At 57.5% G+C, this 20801-nt stretch overlaps 1 protein-coding gene across 3 annotated transcripts in view; it reads right to left on the reverse strand.

Annotated features, from left to right (window-relative positions):
* Positions 1-18479, reverse strand: part of SNX17 (sorting nexin 17) — a 30825-nt gene extending 12346 nt beyond the window's left edge. The window contains exon 1 of one of the 3 annotated variants that reach the window (XM_048846163.2): positions 18236-18479. In XM_048846163.2, the coding sequence (XP_048702120.2) occupies positions 18236-18316 (81 nt within the window). In that variant the 5' untranslated portion in view covers positions 18317-18479. The remainder of the gene's footprint in view (positions 1-18235) is intronic. The other 2 variants (XM_048846161.2, XM_048846162.2) reach the window with 2 other exon arrangements.
* Between the last annotated feature and the right edge of the window lie 2322 nt (positions 18480-20801).

The following is a 20801-nucleotide window of genomic DNA, read 5'->3' on the forward strand; positions in this document are numbered from 1 at the left end:
GCTCAAAAAAGATATACTGGAATTGGAAAAAGTACAGAGAAAGGCAACAAAAATATTTAGAGGGATGGAACAACTTCCCAGCTGAGGACAGATTAATAAGACTGGGACTGTTCAGCGTGGAAAAGAAACGACGAAGGGGGGATAGGATGGAGGTCTATAAAATCATGACTGGTGTGAAGCAAGTGAATAAGGACATGTCATTTACCTCTTCACTTAACACACAAACCGGGGGTCACCCTATTAAATTAGTAGGCAGCACATTTAAAAGAAACATGAAGTATTTCTTCACACAACATAAGAACAGCCAAACTGGCTCAGACCAAAGGTCCCAGCCCAATATCCTGTCTTCTGACAGTGGCCAATGCCAGCTGCCCCAGAGGGAATGAACAGAGCACAGTTAACCTGTGGAACTCATTGCTAGGGGATGTTGTGAAGGCCAAAAGTATAAGAGTTAAAAAAAAAAATGAGATAAGTTCATGGAGGACAGGTCCACCAAAGGCTATTAGGCAAGATGTTCAGGATACAACCCCATGCTTCGGGTGTCCCCTAACCTCTGACTGCCAGAACCTGGGACTGGACAACAGGGGCTGGATCACATGATCATAGAATATCAGGGTTGGAAGGGACCTCAGGAGGTCATCTAGTCCAACCCCCTGCTCAAAGCAGGACCAACCCCAATTAAATCATCCCAGCCAGGGCTTTGTCAAGCTGGGCCTTAAAAATATTTAAGGAAGGAGATTCCACCACCTCCCCAGGGAACCCATTCCAGTGCTTCACCACCCTCCTAGTGAAAAAGTTTTTCCTAATATCCAACCTAAACCTCCCCCACTGCAACTTGAGACCATTGGTCCCTGTTCTGTCATCTGCTACCACTGAGAACGGTTGAGATCCATCCTCTTTGGAACCCCCTTTCAGGTAGCTGAAGGCTGCTATCAAATCCCCCCTCATTCTTCTCTTCTGCAGACTAAACATCCCCAGTTCCCTCAGCCTCTCCTCATAAGTCATGTGTTCCAGTCCCCTAATCATTTTTTTTGCCCTCCGCTGGACATTTTACAATTTTTCCACATCCTTCTTGTAGTGTGGGGCCCAAAACTGGGCACAGTACTCCAGATGAGGCCTCACCAATGTCGAATAGAGGGGGACGATCACGTCCCTCGATCTGCTCGCTATGCCCCTACTTATACATCCCAAAATGCTGTTAGCTTTCTCGGCAACAAGGGCACACTGCTGACCCAGTCAGAGTGGCTGGGATGATTTAACTGGGAATTGGTCCTGCTTTGAGCAGGGGGTTGGACTAGATGACCTTCTGGGGTCCCTTCCAACCCTGATATTCTATGATTCTATGACTCATATCCAGCTTCTCGTCCACTGTCACCCCTAGGTCCTTTTCTGCAGAACTGCTGCCGAGCCACTCGGGGCATGTTCAATCGGCAGGAGGTTCCCACCCTGGCCTGCACCGCCCCAGGCTGCGGCCCCAGCCTGCAAGCACATGCCAGGCTCCGCTCCCTCCCCTGGCCTGGAACCCCAAATGATGGGGAGACAACAGCAGCACCACCCCTCCAGGTCTGGAGCAGCTCGAGGGGTCCTCGCCTGAACTCTGGGGCACCACAGCCCAACAGCAGGCCCCGGAGCTCCAAACCCCTTTCCCAAGCTAGCCAGGGCAGTGCACGTGGCCTACCACAGGCCAGAAGTGTACAGTGAGGCTGCCCTCCCTGTCCCCGGCAGAGCTGGAGGGAGAGCACCTTGGCTGGGATAGCAGGGACTGTGGGGGACCGAGGAGGGTGGGGAGAGGGACCGCTCACTCCATGGTCAGGCCCGCTTGGTCTCTGCTACACCCCCCAGACACGGGGACCTGCCAAGTCTGCTGCGGGGCGACTCGCCCTCCCCGGGGTCCCAGCATAGAGGCCAATGCCTCAGAGGCAGCGAGGAGCCGCACCCTGCAGCCGACGCGGATACGGCCCTGCCTGGAATACCAATGAGGAGCTGGGGGATCCGCAGGGAGGCCACGCTCCAGAGGCTGGCTCCACGGCCCAGCCAATGCAGTTCCAGCACTAACAAGGGCCCAGGGGACAAGAACAGGGAGGAGGGACGGTGAACAGCGTAGGCTGGGATCAGCTACAGTAGTGCTGGGCAGTGTGACCTTAAGGCCTCCTTCCCTCTAGCCCTTGCCCCAGCTCCAGTCACCAAATCCATGGGGAGCCCTGCCAGTGAGGCAGAAGCTTTGCAGGCCGGGAGGCAATTCCCCAGCAGGGCTCACAGCCTGGCTGCGTAGAGTTCTGCACCAAGGGCTCACTGCCAGCCCCAGGGGGAAAGGCACCCTCACACCAGGCAGCCTCCTTGCCCTCCCCACACACAGCCTCTCTGCAGTGGCACAGGGACCCCTGGGCAGCTCCTCCGCCGGGAGATGCACCAGCACAGACACATGGTGCCTGGGGACGAGAGAGGGCCCCCTTCTCACCCCCAAGCAAGGGTAAGCAGCAGCTGTGCTCACTGGCATGAGGGAGCAAAGCCATGCTGCAGCCTGGTAGCAAACAGGCCAAGGACAGCCTCTGCCCCCCGAGGGGAGGGGTGTGAGAGTGAGGGCAACCCCACAGAGGGCTCAGAGACAAGGGCTGATGCCTCACACGGTCCTTGACACTCCCTGTGGAGTCAAAGTGCCCCAGAGGCGATGGGCTCCCGAGGACCAGAGGCTGTGGGCTTTCTGCTGCCACCCAGGCCATGCCATGGAGCTGACCTGGTGGATCTCAGCAGGCCACTGGGAGCTGTGGCTGTGTGGAAGGGTCAGTGAGCAGCTGGCAGGCTACATCACACCAGTTCACTGAGGCTGACGGCAGAGTCCTTAGGCTCTGGAATTCAATTTGCTTCAAGATGGGGGATCCCTCACTCTCACAGACCTTGGGAGACAGGCCAGTCCTCGCTTACAGACAGCCCCCCAACCTGAAGCAAATACTCACCAGCAACCACATACCACACAACAAAAACACCAACCCAGGAACCAAACTCTGCAACAAAGCCCGTTGCCAAGTGTGCCCACAGATCTATTCAGAGGACACCATCACAGGACCTAACCACATCAGCCACGCTATCAGGGGCTCGTTCACCTGCACATCCACCAATGTGATAGATGCCATCATGTGCCAGCAATGCCCCTCTGCCATGTACATTGGCCAAACTGGACAGTCTCTATGTAAAAGAATAAATGGACACAAATTGGACATCAGGAATTATAACATTCAAAAACCACCCGGAGAACACTTCAATCTCTTTGGTCACTTGATTACAGACCTAAACGTGGCAATACTTCAACAAAAAAACTTCAGAAACAGACTCCAACGAGAGACTGCAGAACTGGAATTAATTTGCAAACTGGACAGCATCAAATTAGGCCTGAATAAAGATTGAGTGGATGGGTCACTACACAAACTAATTTTCCCCATACTAATTTCCCCCTACTGTTACTCACACCTTCTTGTCAACTATTTGAAATGGGCCACTCTCATTATCACTACAAAAGTGATTTTTCCTCCCTTGGTGTCCTGCTGTTAATTGAATTGGCTCGTTAGCCTGACCCCCCACTTGGCAGGGCAACTCCCATCTTTTCATGTGCTGTGTAATTTAAACCTACTACTGTATTTTCCATTCCATGCATCTGATGAAGTGGGTTTTAGCCTTCGAAAGCTGATGCCCAAATAAGTTTGTTAGTCTCCAAGGTGCCACAAGGACTCCTCGTTGTTTTTGCTGATACAGATGAACACAGCTCCCCCTCTGAAACCTGGCTCAATTTTTGTGACCTCCCCTTTGTGATAAGCATGATGCTGGCATACCAGCTCATGCAGCAGCGTATTCAGGTTAATTTACTGGTGTATTAGGATAGATCCAAGTGATAACTGGGTAAGTGTATTGGGTGTTTAAACTTCATAAAACTAAGGGGATGTTACACGCATTGTTTTTACTTATCTTTGTCTGTCCTAATGTAATAGCAACCTGGGACTTCGGGACACAACCATTTACACTGTAAATGCCCTCGGAACTGAACAACTCACCAGCCATCAAAGACGCCTTGGGGAATGCTAAGGAAGGACTCTCAGGAAAGGTGCTAATTCCAAAGCAAATGGCTACGGTGTGTAACAAGCGGAGGTCAGAGACTCCGAGTGCATTGCTCCTTGCTCATCCTAATCAAAGGAAAAGCTCCCCATGGTGGAGAAATGGTCAGCTTGTCTTCTGCCAGAAGATGATACAAGAACGAATGCAAAGGAAGAGCCCTCATCTCTGGACTATTTGGATTCTTACAGGGAAGTACACCAGATGCAAAGCGGAGATACCCAGCTCCTGAAATACTTTTGGGAAACTGGACATTTATTACATCACTGCCACCATTCGGTGTTACAGAATGACTCACCTGTGCAGTTATTGTACCTGCTTTAACCTCTCAGTAACTCTCATTTGTTTCCTCTTAGCTAATAAACCTTTAGTAAGATTACTATAGAATTGGCTGCCAGCATTGCCTTTGGTGTAAGATCCAGACCTGATGTGGTTTGATTTTTGGTTTCAGTGCCCATTATCACAAAGTTCTGTTTGTGTCGGTGGAAGATAGGCTGGAGACTCTTAGGTCTTGTCTACACTGCGAAGTTGTCGACAAAACTTTTGTCTTTCACAGGTACTTTAAAAAGCCCCCCCCCACAAAAGACAAAAGTTTTGCCGACGCAAGTGGCAGTGTGAACATGGCTTTGTCGGCAGGAGCGCTCTCCTGCCAACAAGCTAACGCCGCTTGCGGGGCTGGAAGTATTTATTTGGCAAAAGTGCCAACAAAATACCGACACAGCATTTACACACACTGACTTTTAGCAACAAGGCTGTGTCAACACAACCTTGTCGCTAAAAGCTGCGTAGTGTAGATAAGCCCTAAGATAGGCTGGAGGGGACTGTCTGTTGCTGAAATCTAATTACAGAACACACCATCCACTTGGGGTACCTGCCCTGTTTCTGACAGGCTGCCCTGAGGTCAGCACTCACAGCTAGGAGTCACTCCAGACAGCATGGCAATCACATATCACGCTCTGGCCAGCCCAGTGCAGTAGTCAGGCATCTGCAGGCCTATCAGGGTGGAAACCGTGGGATGCCCCTCCACTCTCGGCTTAAGACCATAAGAGCTGCCAAACAGGGTCAGATCTTGGTCCATTGAGATCAGCGTTCTGCCTCCACCAGTGGCCTGTACCAGAGCTTCAGAGGGAGCATACAGAACAGTGCGATTTTTGAGAGAGCCACATGTCTTCTCCTCCCAGATTCTGGCATGCAGAGATTTAGGGTCACCCCGAGCACAGGGTTGTGTCCCTGACTATCTTGGCCAGTAGCCAATAGCGTAGCCTCCATGAACTTATCTAGTTCTCTTTGGAACCCACTTATACTTTTGGCCATCATAAGAACCCATAGCAATGAGTTCCACGGGTTAATTGTGTGTTATATGAAGTAATACTTCCTCTTGTTTGTATGTCATAGACTTGCTCTCTATTAATTTCATCAGGTGACCCCTGGCCTTGTATTGTGGGAAAGGATAAATAACATGCCTGGTGTGGAGACAGTGAACAGAGAAATGATTTTCTAGCCCTCTATTATCCCCCCTTTGTCTTCTCTTTTCTAAGCTGAACAGCTCTCTCCATGTATGGATCATCTCTGTTGCCCTTCTCCAAACCTTTTCCAGTTCTACTATACTGTAGATGGGGCAACCAGAACTGGACACAGTATTCAAGGTGTGGGAGTACCACACGTGTATATAGTGGCATTAGGATATTTTCTATGGCTTCCTAACATTGTTGGCCTTTTATACCACTGCTGCGCGTTGGGCTGAAGTTTTCAGAGAACTATCCACGTTGACTCCAAGATCTCTTATCGTCTGCAGACTCAGCCACTTCACTGTTCACTCTTTTATCCAGATCATTAATGACTATGTTGAACAGCACTGATCCCAGTACAGATACATAGGGGACTGCATTGCTCACTGCTCTCCATTGTGAAAACTGACCATTTATTCATACTCTTTGTTCCCTATCTTTTAACCAGTTACTGATTCATAAGAGGACGTCCCCTGATATCCCATGACTGCTCAGTTTACTTAAGGTTTCAGAGTAGCAGCCGTGTTAGTCTGTATCCACAAAAAGAACAGGAGGATTTGTGGTACCTTAGAGACTAACAAATTTATTAGAGCATAAGCTTTTGTGGGCTACAACCCACTTCATCGGATGCATTGAATGGAACATATAATAAGAAGATATCTATATATACACATACAGAGAATATGAAAAGGTGGAGTAAGAGGCTAAAGAGTCTTTGGTGAGAGATCACATCAAAGCCTTTCTGAAAATCCAAGTACACTCTAGCCACTGGAAAACCCTTCTCTACATGCTTGTTCACCCACTCAGAGAATTCTGACAGACGGGTGAGGCAGGATTTCCCTTTACAAAAGCCCTGCTGACTCTTCCCCAACAAATCATGTTCACCTCGTTATCTGATCATTCTTTTTTTTTTAAACTACAGTTTCAACCAACGTGCCCGGTAGGCTCACCAGCCTGGAAGTGCCAGGATCACCTCTGGAGCCCTTTTCAGAACATGAGCGTCACATTAGCTACGCTCCAGACACATGGTCCAGCAGTGGATTCAAGTGACGGATTGCATCCCACAGTTAGGAGCTCTGCAATTTCACATCTGAGTTCCTTCAGAATCCTTGGGTGATGCCATCTGCTCCTGGTGACTGATTACTATTTAACTTATCAATTTGTACTAAAACATTCTATTGACACTGCCTGTTTGGCAGGCTTCCTGCTTCTGATGTACTTTAAAAAATCCTCACTGGGAGTTTTTGCATCCCTTTTCATCTTTGGCATGTTGCTTCTCAATTCTTTCTTGGCCTGCCTTATTACACTTTTATACTTAACCTGCCAGAGTTTGCTTTCCTTCCTGTTTGCTTCACTAGGATCTGACTTCTAGAGTTGAAAGGATGCCTTTTCGCCTCTAATGGCCTCTACCACTCGGCTGTTCAGCCATGGTGGCATTCTTCTGGTCCTCTCACTGTCTTTTCTCCTTTGGGGCACCCATTATGCTGAGCCAGTACTATGGCCTTTTAAGCAGCTTGCAGGCATGTAACCCTCGTGTGCAGGGGCGCACCCTCACTCAGGTAGAGGAGGCTAGCAGGCTCCCTGGGCTCAATCAGCGCTAACCAGGCCAAGAGGTGGGGGGAGCTTAACAAGGGAAAAGCGTGAACAGGAAGAAGACAGCTGTACATCAGAGACTGCTGACCACAGAGACAGATCAGCCAAGAGGGACACAGTTGCAGGCCTCATCACCCCTGAAGTGAATGGACTAGCTAAAAGGTAAGATGCCCCCAAGAGGAGGGACTGAAGGTAGACCCCAATTAAAAACACTACCAGCTGAGAAGCTAAACCCCATAAGGGCAAACCCAAAAAACTGCCAAAGAGAGATCACCACTGCCTTTACTTAGATTCCCCTCTCTCTCAAGGGAGGGGCAGAGTAATGGGACCCTTGTTTGTTTGGAGAACCCCTGGTGTGGTACAAACAGGGGCAGGACATAATAACCAACTGGAATCGGGGTCTAGTGGGGACTCGGGAGCCCTGCACCTTGCCACTACTCCTTTTAATTTCCGGTCTAACAAGATGGGGAGCACAGGAGGCCAGGGCGGTGTGGCACAAGGGGCCCGGAGCATTTGTGTGCCACTGACAGCCCCTGCCCGCCCACCCACCCACTGACCTCCAGGGTGCGGGCTGATCCACTTTCATGCTCTGCCCAAGGCACAAGCAGGTGAGATTCTGGAGAGAACGGCGCTGCTCTCCTATGGAACCCAGCCCCAGATCTAGTCCTGGCAGGTAACCACAACACCGGGCAACAAACAATGGCCCCAATGCAGTTGGAGAGAGGAAGCCTCTGTCCCCAGGTAGGGGAGGCCCAGAGTGTTTTACCATGGCCAGCGCTCCCCTGTGAACACATGTGAAAACCGCAGGCTGCCCCATCTTCACTGGGAGTTCACCTTGGGCTAGCAAACCCGTGGTAAGAACGTGCCTTCCTCCTGCACGTGGACAGAGCTTTCCGGTGCACAGCCGCAGTGGGCTCACTGCTGCAGCTGGCCTACCACACTCATAAGCACTACTCCCTCTCAGCCCAGTGCCCACCGGCGCAAGCCACAGGAAACAGCAGGGCTGGCATTCAGCATCCTGGCCACCCCCCCAGCTCCCTGACTCCAGGCCCCGGCACAGCCCACAAAACTGCCAACAGCTATGGAGGTGCCCAGGGCTCCCTGCCCCTCTCCCCGAGCAGCCCTCAGGGAGCCCCCGTTTCAGGGCACACTGCTGCTTGTACAGCTGGTGCCTTGCAGCATGAAGTCTGGTGAGAGCTCTGCACTGCTCAAACAGGACCAGGTGCAAAGAAGAGCTCCTAGGATGATCGGGGGAACGGAGGGCCTCTGTGCCGAGAGGAGACTGGCCTGCCTTAGCCTCGCCAAAGGCAGGCTGAGCAGGGATGGGATTGCTCTCTCCACATGCAGCAGGGCAGTACACACCAGGGAGGGAGAAGAGCTGCTGAAGCTAAAGGTCAATGCTGGCCCAAGAACAGAGATAAACCAGCCACGAGGACACAGGCTAGCGCTGAGGAGTGAGGCTCTGGGACCCAGTTAGCTCTCCTGCTCCACTGGTTTGAAAATGGCTCTTGGCAAGTTTGTGAGCAGGATGACGTGAGGGGGCTGCCTGTGCTAGCAGGGACTGGTCACGACGACACACACACTCACGCCCCCACCCCCCGGAGCTCCTGCAATGCACCGAGCTCCACCCCGGCACACTCCCTGCACAGCCTGGGCAGTGCAACACAACCAGGTGGCAATGGCTGGCAGGGGCAGGGCACGCAGCCCTGGCCACGCTGACCCCACCGGTAGGAGGAGGCGACACCCCTGCCCCAAACCCAACACTCGTCGTCACGTTCAGTCACCTTCGGGTCAGGCTGCACAGCTCTGCTGTGAGGAGCCACTGAGCGACCCCGACTGAGCTGGGGACCCCATTCAATCCTGCGCAGCTGGAGGCCGAGCTTCGTGGGGGATGTGCACTTTCACCCCTCTCCAGCCCCACAAACAGCGGGAAAGGCAAGAAAGCTGCCAAAGCAGCAGAGTACGAGTGGATTTCACTCCTGGAGCTCCCAACACTCCCCCCAAAGCACAGCCCAGGGGGCCTTTGCCAAGTGGCAGCCTGCTGTCAGAGATGGCTCTGTGTCTAGAGCCAGCCCCTCAGCCACCAGCGGGGAGCGAGCACGCACCAGGGCACAGCGTGAAAACTCAGCCAGGGGCATCAGACGCTCAGGAAGCTGCCAAATCCATTGCCTCAGACAGTCTGCTCCCCTGCTCCAGGCCCTGCTCCTCCAATGAGCAGCCAAGCAGGGAGGGCGTTCACACTCCAGCTCAACAAAACAGGAAGCTGGGGGCTGGCTGCCAGGGCCTGAGCCAGGCTGTGTGCTTCAGCCCCCTCAGACAGGCAGCACAAATCCCTCCCTCCAGGCAGCAAGCCACTGGGGCCAGGCATGTAGGGGTAGAGGGTGCCCTGCCCACACCTGGGCACCAGCACCCCCCGTGGAGCCCAGGCAGGGCTGGACTGTCCCGCACGGCTCCTAACAACACACAGCAGCTGCATCTTTAAGTCAGCTCCTGCAGAATGGCAGCCAGAGAAGAGTGCAGGGAGCCTGGGGAAAGGATCAGGGGAGGGACTCAGCGCGGGACCCTATCCCCAGAGCAGGCCAGCAGCTTTGCCCCTACGGGCCAGGCTAGGAGCTACAGCTGGGGCAGTTCTGGTGCCCTCCCTGAGCTCTTTCTAAGGGCCCTTTGGAGCACTGCCCGCCCTGGACACAGGCAGGGCTGAGACAACGAAGCTATCCGGCTGCAGGGAGGGGGAAAGAGGTTTGCGGAGGAGGGACTCAGCCCCTCCCAGAACAGGGAGCAACCCCGTGGATTCCAACCAAAAAAGAACTAAACCCAGCCGAGGCCTCAGCAGAGTCCCCAGCACAGCCCCTTGCTGCCCCCAGGCCAGGAACACCGTGGGGCTGCGCCCCATGGCTCTGCACACTTGGAGGCCTAAGCCATGTGCAGAGCTGCTGGGCTTAAAACATGCCAATGGCTGCCTCCTCCCTTCCTGAGGGGCTTGAGGAGCCGAGGCCCCCCACTCCCCAGAATCCCAGCCACAGGGCTTGCTCCTGACGGGGCTTAAAGCCTGGCCACTGCAGTCTCCAAGCCCCTCTTGGGCAGGGGACAGCCACAGCCGCACTCACTGCTGGTCGGAGACCCCAGAGAAGAGGGATAGCTCAGTGGTTTGAGCATTGGCCTGCTAAACCCAGGGTTGTGAGTTCAATCCTTGAGGGGGCCATTTAGGGATCTGAGGCAAAAATTGGGGATTGGTCCTGCTTCAAGCAGGGGGTTGGACTAGATGACCTCCTGAGGTCCCTTCCAACCCTAACTTTCTATGTGAAGAAGCTCCTACACAGGATCGCTCTTGGCCTGCGCCACAGAGCACACCATGCAGCAGGCCTGGATACTGCCCTGGCAGCGTGAAGAGAACGCATGTCTCCATCCACACACAGCAGAGGTAACCGCACACATGTGCGGCGCATCTGAAACACCCACCCAATATCCTGCAGCATCCAGAGCCCATTTCCGAGTGTCACCTCAGGACTCCCTCCCTCCAGAAGCAGCAGCCGAACACCCCAGGCTCTCCCCGCAACACGCATGCTGTCAGCTGCCCAATGTCACCCTCACTGCCACTCACTGACCCTTAGTGAGAGAGCACGCAGCCTGGTGATGGGCGCCAGCAGCCTGGAAGGCCACTCCTGGCGAGCCCGGCCCCTTCTGCCTCATCCACTGGGAAAGTGCGCAGGTAAGGGAGACACAAATGGGGGCTCAATCCAAGATGGTCGTCTTTCTGAGAGCGCCTCCTACAAGCAGGAAGCCCCCCAACTCTGGGTTAGAAATCCCTGTCGTTTATTGGGGTCTCGCGGACACACCACCAATCCCACTAGCCTTGCCACTGTTACTGTAAGCCAGCCTTCCCTGGCCTGGGGAAGGGTGTGCAAGTGACACAACTGGCCATCGTTATGCCAGCGCTGTCCCCGAACAAAGGGAATGATGTGAGAACAGCCAAGCCAATCCTTCCCATTGCAGGATTCCTCGCAGTCTCCCCGGGATAACAGCAGGTCGGCTTTCCCATGGCTAAGTGATCATCCTCGTCCCTCTCCGGAGAAAGCCCTGAAGGGCCAGAGAGAAACTTGGCACTATTCTCAACAGGACATGGCAGATCCCAACCCTGACCCTTACAGATTATGCAAGCCAGTGAAAACAGCGAGCAGTAAGGATGCAGCTGAAGGGCCTGGCTCTCTGGGGGAAAACACTGTTGTTCACAGCTCAGCCTGTTTGGGGGGTCTGAGGAACTTTGTTCACATAGCACTTGGACCTTTTTGCCATGCAGTGAAACACAAACAGGGGAGAATTTCCAGGAGCTGGTATTACCTGATACTGCATTGGTAAGACCATTATTGCAGCACTGTACTCAGCTCTGGGCTTCACATGCTTCGTACAGGATGCTCAAAAACTGAAGAGGGTTCAGAGAAGAGAACAAAAATGACTCAAGGGCTGGAAACCCGCCTTACAGTGAGAAATAGAAGGAGCTCGGTCTCCTTAGCTTAGAAAAGAGAAGGTTAAGGAGTGACTTGATGACAGTTCATAAGCAGCTCAGTGCGGAGAACGGTTCTGAAAGCAGACAGCTCTTTAATCTAGCAGACAAAGCCAGAACGTGCTCCAATGATTGGAAGCTAAAGCTAGAAAAATTCAGGTGGGAATAAGGTGCACGCATTTACAGTTCAGGTAAATGACCACTGAATGGAGGGTTCTCTGTCACTTGGGGTCTGAGACTGGAGAAACCATCGGCTCCTGTTCAACCACACACTACTGGGCCATGCAGGTCAGACTAGATATCAGAAGGGCCCTGGCCAAGATTTTCAAGGGAATAAGGGAAGCCGGGCTCCTAAGCCCAGACCAAAGAACCCAGCTCCGGGACCCTGCAGCTCCTCATTTGAGTTTTTCAATCTTGGCCTATGAGTCTATTCAGTCTGTTCCCCAGAGTTGGTCGGGGGAGTGCCTATGGGAGCCCTGCAAATGGGGACTGATTCGCGTATGTGGTTTTAATGGTTTCCAGGGGAGATGGAGTCAGACGCAGCACCGGGTGCTCCTAGCCCACACATATTTCTGTGGGAGCCCCCAAGAAGACAAGGATGGACTCAGCCCAGCTCTCAAGGCCAGGTGCCCATGGCACAGTTAGCACAGTGGCCAGAGCAATGGGGAAGCGACACTTTGCACCCAGCCCTGCCACAGCTCGGGAGTTACAGAGGCCTCAGGCTCCGGGGCTGTCCAGCCAATGCTTCCCCCATTTAGATGGGCCGCAAGCTCCAAGTGCTCCCAGCTTGCTGGATGCACGAACAGCAGAGACTGAGGCTCACAGGGCACATCCAGAAAGACCCTCTAGGACAGGGTCATGAAGTTTAAGGCCTGAAGGGACCACAGATCACCTGGTCTGACCTCCAGTATATCACAAGCCACCAGCACCCACATACTGACCACAATGACCAAACAGGAGACCAGACGGTTACATGCCACAGGGGTAAACAGGAGAGGCCGAGGTGCACAAACCTCTGTGTCCTAGTGGGTGTCAGCAGCTCTGGGGAAAGGCCAATCTACAGAGGTAGGAGAAGCAGCCAATTGTCTTCTTCCCCCAGAAGCCCTTAGCGCCCCGCAGCAATGCAGGACGAGGACTCCAGTGCATGCTTCGGCCAGCAGCGCAGCCCACGAGGAGCCAAGAGACACAGAAGAGAAGGCGGGAAGAGTTTCCCAGCCCGCCAGGAGCCCAGGACAACAGCACCATTGGCTTGTTTTGAGCAAGGGAAAATAAGGCATCAAAGCCCTGAAGGCCCAGCCAGAGGGACCAAGAGGCAAGAAAGGCCAGGCTGGAGTCTGGGGCTACAGCAAGGAAGAGCCACGGGAACACAGTGTGTGAGACAAGTGATGAGATCACTAAAGCAGCAGGGCTAGGGCAGGCTGGGGAGCTGGGCCTGGGTTTCTCTCTCACCCTATAAAGAGGCAGGGGATTTTGCCTGCCAAACCTTACCCACAACCCCACTGTCGCACCCTGCGACACAGACAGAGCGGACCAAGGAGGGAGGGTGAGCCAAAGCAGGGGCCCTGGGGTATGTGCAGTTCATTCCCACAGGGAGAGTTACCCCCAGGAGAGTAACATGCACTGGCCCTTAGCACCACTGGCCACACGCTCAAGGCCCACTACCAGCACATGACAGCAAGGGATAGGGGTCCACTTCCAACAGTCCTGCTGCACCCTGGCTTGGGAAGGGTCAGAGTGGGACAGTACCTCTCTCCTCACCTTGTCCCTTGCTCACTGCAGCCCTAGCTGGGGGGAATTCAGAGATTCTTAGACTCCAAGACCAGAAGGGACCATTGTGATCAGCTAAGGCCTCAGCTGGAGTATGGTGTCCAGGTCTGGGTACCACATTTCATAGAATTTCAGGGTTGGAAGGGACCTCAGGAGGTCATCTAGTCCAACCCCCTGCTCAAAGCAGGACCAGTCCCCCAATTTTTGCCCCAGATCCCTAAATGGCCCCCTCAAGGATTGAACTCACAACCCTGCATTTAGCAGGCCAATGCTCAAACCACTGAGCTATCCCTCCCCCCTAATTTCAGGAAGGATGCGGACAAATTGGAGAAAGTCCAGAGAAGAGCAACAAAAACAATTAAGGTTTGGAAAACATGACCTGTGAGGGCAGATTGAAAAAACTGAGTTTATTCAGTCTGGAGAAGAGAAGACTGAGAGGAGACATGGTAATAGTTTTCAAATACATAAAAGGTTGTTATAAAGAGGAGGGTAATAAAGGTGTATAGAAAGCTGGCTAGACAGTTGGGCTCAACAGGTAGTGATCAATGGCTCCATGGCTAGTTGGCAGCTGGGACCAGAAAAGCAGGGAAGCACTGCATGATGGGGGGGGATCTCTGCTCCAGGTGTTAATGAACCCACCCCTGCACACACCCAGCTCAGTAGTTATCAGACCAATTCTAGTAATAAATCCTGTACTGGTAACCAAAATACTGAAGCTGCCTAATTGCATTGTGAGCTCCCTGGAAGGATCATCATCCTTAGCCAGGAATGATCAGTTCCTATCGTCTAGCCTGAACAAAACAACTTTGGTATTCTCCCTTGAGCCAACAGTTTACGCATAAACAAATCTAGTGTTCTCCCTTGAACCATTGTTCTTTCCCTACACAAACCCCTACCCATGCTCAAGTAAGCGTTCTGATGCCTGGATCCAACATCTGCATCAGTTCCATTGGGACTTCATCTTCTCCTGACGGATCATGCTGGGGGCTCTGCCAGCACTCCGGACCCTCAGCTACCACCACCACCACCACCTGGGACCCTCGATCGATTCCAGCTTCACGGAGTGGTGAGAACCCAGCTCTCACTCTCTCTCGGTCTAGTCTTCTGACCCTGACCGGTGGGATCAGTTCTAGTTTTCTAAACCTAACTTTTATAATCAAATTTAAGTGAGATTTAATATTATCCCTGTTTTGTTTGTTTGGCTCCCCTTGTGTGGTTATTACCTGGTAATAAATAACTTTCACGGTTAAGCTGGTTGCTTCTCTCTATCCCCCACATGCCCCCGGTGGGTGTTTTTTGGCTTCCCCCACTCGCTCTGCAGCAACGTTCCTCATACCAAAGTAAGATCCCTGGAGTGCCCCAAAATCCTGTGGGGTTTGCTCATCCAGTGGGTTACGACCAGAACAATTGTAACGTGGAAGTGGGGTCAGGGACTTGCTGAATCTGGGGCATTTGAGGGTGGCAGCTTGGAAGTGCTGCTCGACCCGGCCTGCTGAGCCCAGGGACACCTAAGGGGTCAGCTTGGGAGTGCTGATTGACCCGGTCCTCTCAGATGCACTCTGTTAACGTGTGTGGGTGTGTTCGTCTGATTCTGGGGCTGGAGGAACCCAGCCCTGGGGAACCTCGGTCCTGCAGGATAGCTCCACTGGGAGGGAACTTGCAGCAGGGAGAAGTAGAGCTCCGTGTGAGAACACAAGTGACACAAGCAGCACATTGACAGAATTACAGAAAAAAAACCCATTCACACACAGAAGAGTAACCCTAATAAATGGAAAAGGAGTACTTGTGGCACCTTAGAGACTACAGCTCACGAAAGCTCATGCTCAAATAAATTGGAAGGTCTCTAAGGTGCCACAAGTACTCCTTTTCTTTTTGCGAATACAGACTAACACGGCTGTTACTGTGAAATCTAATAAATGGAAAGGAGGACTTGTGGCACCTTAGAGACTAACTAAGGTGCCCCAAGTCCTCCTTTTCTTTTTGCGGATACAGACCAACACGGCTGCTACTCTGAAACCTAATAAATGAGCGTACCCCCACAGGCAAAGCTGGTAACACTGTGTGATTTAATTATTAACCGATCTAAGTCATTAACCAACCAGGATGCTTTACTATCCAATTGTAGCTGATAAAATTATAGTATTTGGTCAGTCATTTTGATGTGAGACCATAACATTAGAGATACACACACACACTAACTATTTCCCCGTCATACTGTTTAAATAGGACTATAGTAAATGAAATGATTAATTCACACTTCTGTGGCTCTTTTGGGGAATGTTGATGGCTAATTTGGCTCCTGAACCACTGAGGTCTGAGTGTCACTGGTGTGGACAATACTTATTCCTGCCTCAGTGCAGGGGATGGGGCCAGATGACCTGTTGTGGTCCCTTCCAGTCCTACATGTCCATGACTGTAGTCTGACCTCCTCTATAGCACAAGCCAGAGAACTTCCCCCAGATCATTCTTGGAGCAGCTCTTTTTAAACAGCATCCAAGCTGGACGGAAGCATTGTCAGTGCTGGAGAACCAACTGGCCACTGGGGAATTGTTCCAGTGGGTAATTCCCCTCACCGGTACAAATTTCCACCTTATTTCCAGTCAGAATTTGTCTAGCTCCAGTTTCCAGCCGCCGGATCATGTTGTACCTGTCTCTGACAGACTGAAGAGCCCAGACTGAAGAGTCTGTCTCTGACAGACTGAAGGAATATCGTCTAATCCTTTATGAATTAGTGTGGCTCTTCTCTGAACCCCTCTCCAATTTATCACCAACATCCCTCTTGAACCGTGGGCATCAGAACTGGACACAGGATTCCAGCGGCGGTTGCACCCGTGCCAGAAACAGAGACAAAATAACCTCTCGACTCCTACTTGAGATTCCTTTTTATGCATCCAAGGATCCCATTGGCGCTTTTGGTCACATCATCGCACCGGGAGCTCCTTCACCTGATCGTCCAACCCACCCTCCAAATCCTTTCCAGAGTCCCTGCTTCCCAGGAGAGAGTCCCTTGTTCGGCAGGTACGGCTGCATTGCTGCCCCTACACGTACATTTACACTGAGCTACGTTAAAAAGCATTCAGAGGGCTTGCAGGGCTGTCCGTTGGCGCAGACTCTCCGGAGGAGTTTCATGGTGGGTCTGTCCCCCCACATCCAAAGGTTGTATGGACGACTTGTAACTCAGAACACGCAAGGGACACTGGGGCAGGCAGCTGGCACAACGGGTCCTCACCCCCCGCCTGCTGCAGGGCTTTCGGGAGCCCACAACCCGGCTCCTCCTGGGCTGGGGGGCAGCCGTTTGCCGGACGGGGGGCAAGGGAAGGGCAGGGTCGATACCGAGGGCCCAACCACAACCCTGAGAAGCTGGGACTGAACTGGCAGCCAGAGGGGCAGAGCAACAGCCCCCCAGCCACAGGGCCAGCCCCACGCAGACTGACAGCAGCCCCCCAGCCACAGGGCCAGCCCCACGCAGACTGACAGCAGCCCCCCAGCACTCAGCCCCCCCGGGAGCTGCCTCCACGCCCCAGAACAGAGCCCGCCCACCCGGACAGGGACCCACAGCACAGCCCCCCCCGCCATCACAGCCCCCCCCCACACACCCAGACCCCCAGCACAGCCCCCCCGATCAAACCCCCCCCCCACACGGACCCCCAGCCCAGCCCCCCCCGCCAGATTAAACCCCAACACACACACACCCCACGACCCCCAGCCCAGCCCCCCCCCCAGGATCACACACACACACACACACCCAGACCCCCAGCCCAGCCCCCCCATCACACACCCCCACACACACCCGGACCGCCAGCCCAGCCCAGCCCCCCCCCGATCACCCCCACACACACACCCGGACCCCCAGCCCAGCCCCCCCCGATCACCCCCACACACACACCCGGACCCCCAGCCCAGCCCCCCCATCACACCCCCCACACACACCCGAACCCCCAGCCAAGCCCCCCCCGATCACACACCCCCACACACACCCGGACCCCCAGCCCAGCCCCCCCCGATCACACACCCCCCACACACACCCGGACCCCCAGCCCAGCCCCCCCCGATCACACACCCCCCACACACACCCAGACCCCCAGCCCAGCCCCCCCATCACACACCCCCACACACACCCGGACCGCCAGCCCAGCCCAGCCCCCCCCCGATCACCCCCCCACACACACCCGGACCCCCAGCCCAGCCCCCCCCGATCACACACCCCCCACACACACCCAGACCCCCAGCCCAGCCCCCCCATCACACACCCCCACACACACCCGGACCGCCAGCCCAGCCCAGCCCCCCCCCGATCACCCCCACACACACACCCGGACCCCCAGCCCAGCCCCCCCCGATCACCCCCACACACACACCCGGACCCCCAGCCCAGCCCCCCCATCACACCCCCCACACACACCCGAACCCCCAGCCCAGCCCCCCCATCACACCCCCCCCACACACACCCGGACCCCCAGCCCAGCCCCCCCATCACACCCCCACACACACACCCGGACCCCCAGCCCAGCCCCCCCATCACACCCCCCACACACACCCGGACCCCCAGCCCAGCCCCCCCCGATCACCCCCACACACACCCGAACCCCCAGCCCAGCCCCCCCATCACACACCCCCACACACACCCGGACCGCCAGCCCAGCCCAGCCCCCCCCCGATCACCCCCACACACACACCCGGACCCCCAGCCCAGCCCCCCCCGATCACCCCCACACACACACCCGGACCCCCAGCCCAGCCCCCCCATCACACCCCCCACACACACCCGGACGGGCCCCCTCACCACGTAGGCGGCGGCGCCGCCCTCCCCGCCGCGGCTCTCGGTCTCGGGGACGGAGAAGTGCATCGTCCCGCGCCGCCGCCAGCTCGGGCCGCGCTCCCAGCGGGGGACGCGGGCGGCGGATGGTTCGGTCCGGGGGCGGCGGATGGTACGGTCCGGCGGATGTACCAAGCGGCCCGTACAGGGGGGAGCCGCCCGCCGCGTGCGCGAAAGGCCCGGCTCGCGGGGGCGGGGCCACGGCTTCCACCTCCCTCCAGTCGGGCATTGGTACGGCCCTCCCTGGGCGGGCTCCCGCCACCGCGGGGCGGCTCCGGCTCCGCCCCCCGCTCAGCGCCCCGCCCCCCCGCCCGCAGACCCGCCCCCCCGCGCCCCTGCCATGCACCCCCCGCCCCCCCCTGACCCGCCCCCCGCAATACACCCCCGCCGCCCCCCATCCACCTCCCGCCCCCCCCGACCCGCCCCCCCGCGATACACCCCCGCCGCCCCCCATCCACCTCCCGCCCCCCGCAATACACCCCCGCCGCCCCCCCATCCACCTCCCGCCCCCCGCGCCCCTCCCATGCACCCCCCGCCCCCACTGACCCGCCCCCCGCAATAAACCCCGCCGCCCCCCCATCCACCTCCCGCCCCCTACTGACCCGCCCCCCGCGCCCCTCCCATGCACCCCCCGCCCCACACTGACCCGCCCCCCCGCAATACACCCCCGCCGCCCCCATCCACCTCCCGCCCCCCCCGCCATCCACCTCCCGCAATACACCCCCTCTGCCCCGCCCCCCACTGACCCGCCCCCCGCAATACACCCCCACCGCCCCCCCATCCACCTCCCGCCCCCTACTGACCCGCCCCCCGCGCCCCTCCCATGCACCCCCCGCCCCCCCGACCCGCCCCCCCGCAATACACCCCCGCCGCCCCCCATCCACCTCCCGCCCCCCGCGCCCCTCCCATGCACCCCCCGCCCCCCACTGACCCGCCCCCCGCAATAAACCCCGCCGCCCCCCATCCACCTCCCGCCCCCCGCGCCCCTCCCATGCACCCCCCGCCCCCCACTGACCCGCCCCCCGCAATAAACCCCGCCGCCCCCCCATCCACCTCCCGCCCCCCCTGACCCGCCCCCCCGCAATACACCCCCGCCGCCCCCATCCACCTCCCGCCCCCCCTGACACGCCCCCCCGCAATACACCCCCGCCGCCCCCCATCCACCTCCCGCCCCCCCTGACCCGCCCCCCGCGCCCCTCCCATGCACCCCCTGCCCCCCACTGACCCGCCCCCCCGCAATACGCCCCCGCCGCCCCCATCCACCTCCCGCCCCCCGCGCCCCTCCCATGCACCCCCCGCCCCCCACTGACCCGCCCCCCGCAATAAACCCCGCCGCCCCCCCATCCACCTCCCGCCCCCCCTGACCCGCCCCCCCGCAATACACCCCCGCCGCCCCCCATCCACCTCCCGCCCCCCCTGACCCGCCCCCCCGCAATACACCCCCGCCGCCCCCCATCCACCTCCCGCCCCCCCTGACCCGCCCCCCGCGCCCCTCCCATGCACCCCCCGCCCCCCACTGACCCGCCCCCCCGCAATACGCCCCCGCCGCCCCCATCCACCTCCCGCCCCCCGCGCCCCTCCCATGCACCCCCCGCCCCCCACTGACCCGCCCCCCGCAATAAACCCCGCCGCCCCCCCATCCACCTCCCGCCCCCCCTGACCCGCCCCCCCGCAATACACCCCCGCCGCCCCCCATCCACCTCCCGCCCCCCCTGACCCGCCCCCCGCGCCCCTCCCATGCACCCCCCGCCCCCCACTGACCCGCCTCCCCGCAATACGCCCCCGCCGCCCCCCATCCACCTCCCGCCCCCCGCGCCCCTCCCATGCACCCCCCGCCCCCCACTGACCCGCCCCCCGCAATAAACCCCGCCGCCCCCCCATCCACCTCCCGCCCCCCCTGACCCGCCCCCCCGCAATACACCCCCGCCGCCCCCATCCACCTCCCGCCCCCCCTGACCCGCCCCCCCGCAATACACACCCGCCGCCCCCCATCCACCTCCCGCCCCCCCTGACCCGCCCCCCGCGCCCCTCCCATGCACCCCCCGCCCCCCACTGACCCGCCCCCCCGCAATACGCCCCCGCCGCCCCCATCCACCTCCCGCCCCCCGCGCCCCTCCCATGCACCCCCCGCCCCCCACTGACCCGCCCCCCGCAATAAACCCCGCCGCCCCCCCATCCACCTCCCGCCCCCCCTGACCCGCCCCCCCGCAATACACCCCCGCCGCCCCCCATCCACCTCCCGCCCCCCCTGACCCGCCCCCCGCGCCCCTCCCATGCACCCCCCGCCCCCCACTGACCCGCCCCCCCGCAATACGCCCCCGCCGCCCCCCATCCACCTCCCGCCCCCCGCGCCCCTCCCATGCACCCCCCGCCCCCCACTGATCCGCCCCCCGCAATAAACCCCGCCGCCCCCATCCACCTCCCGCCCCCCCTGACCCGCCCCCCGCGCCCCTGCCATGCACCCCCCGCCCCCCCCCGACCCGCCCCCCCGCAATACACCCCCGCCGCCCCCCAA

The sequence above is a fragment of the Caretta caretta genome, chromosome 3 (assembly GCF_965140235.1).
Source record: "Caretta caretta isolate rCarCar2 chromosome 3, rCarCar1.hap1, whole genome shotgun sequence".
Classification (NCBI taxonomy): domain Eukaryota; kingdom Metazoa; phylum Chordata; order Testudines; family Cheloniidae; genus Caretta; species Caretta caretta.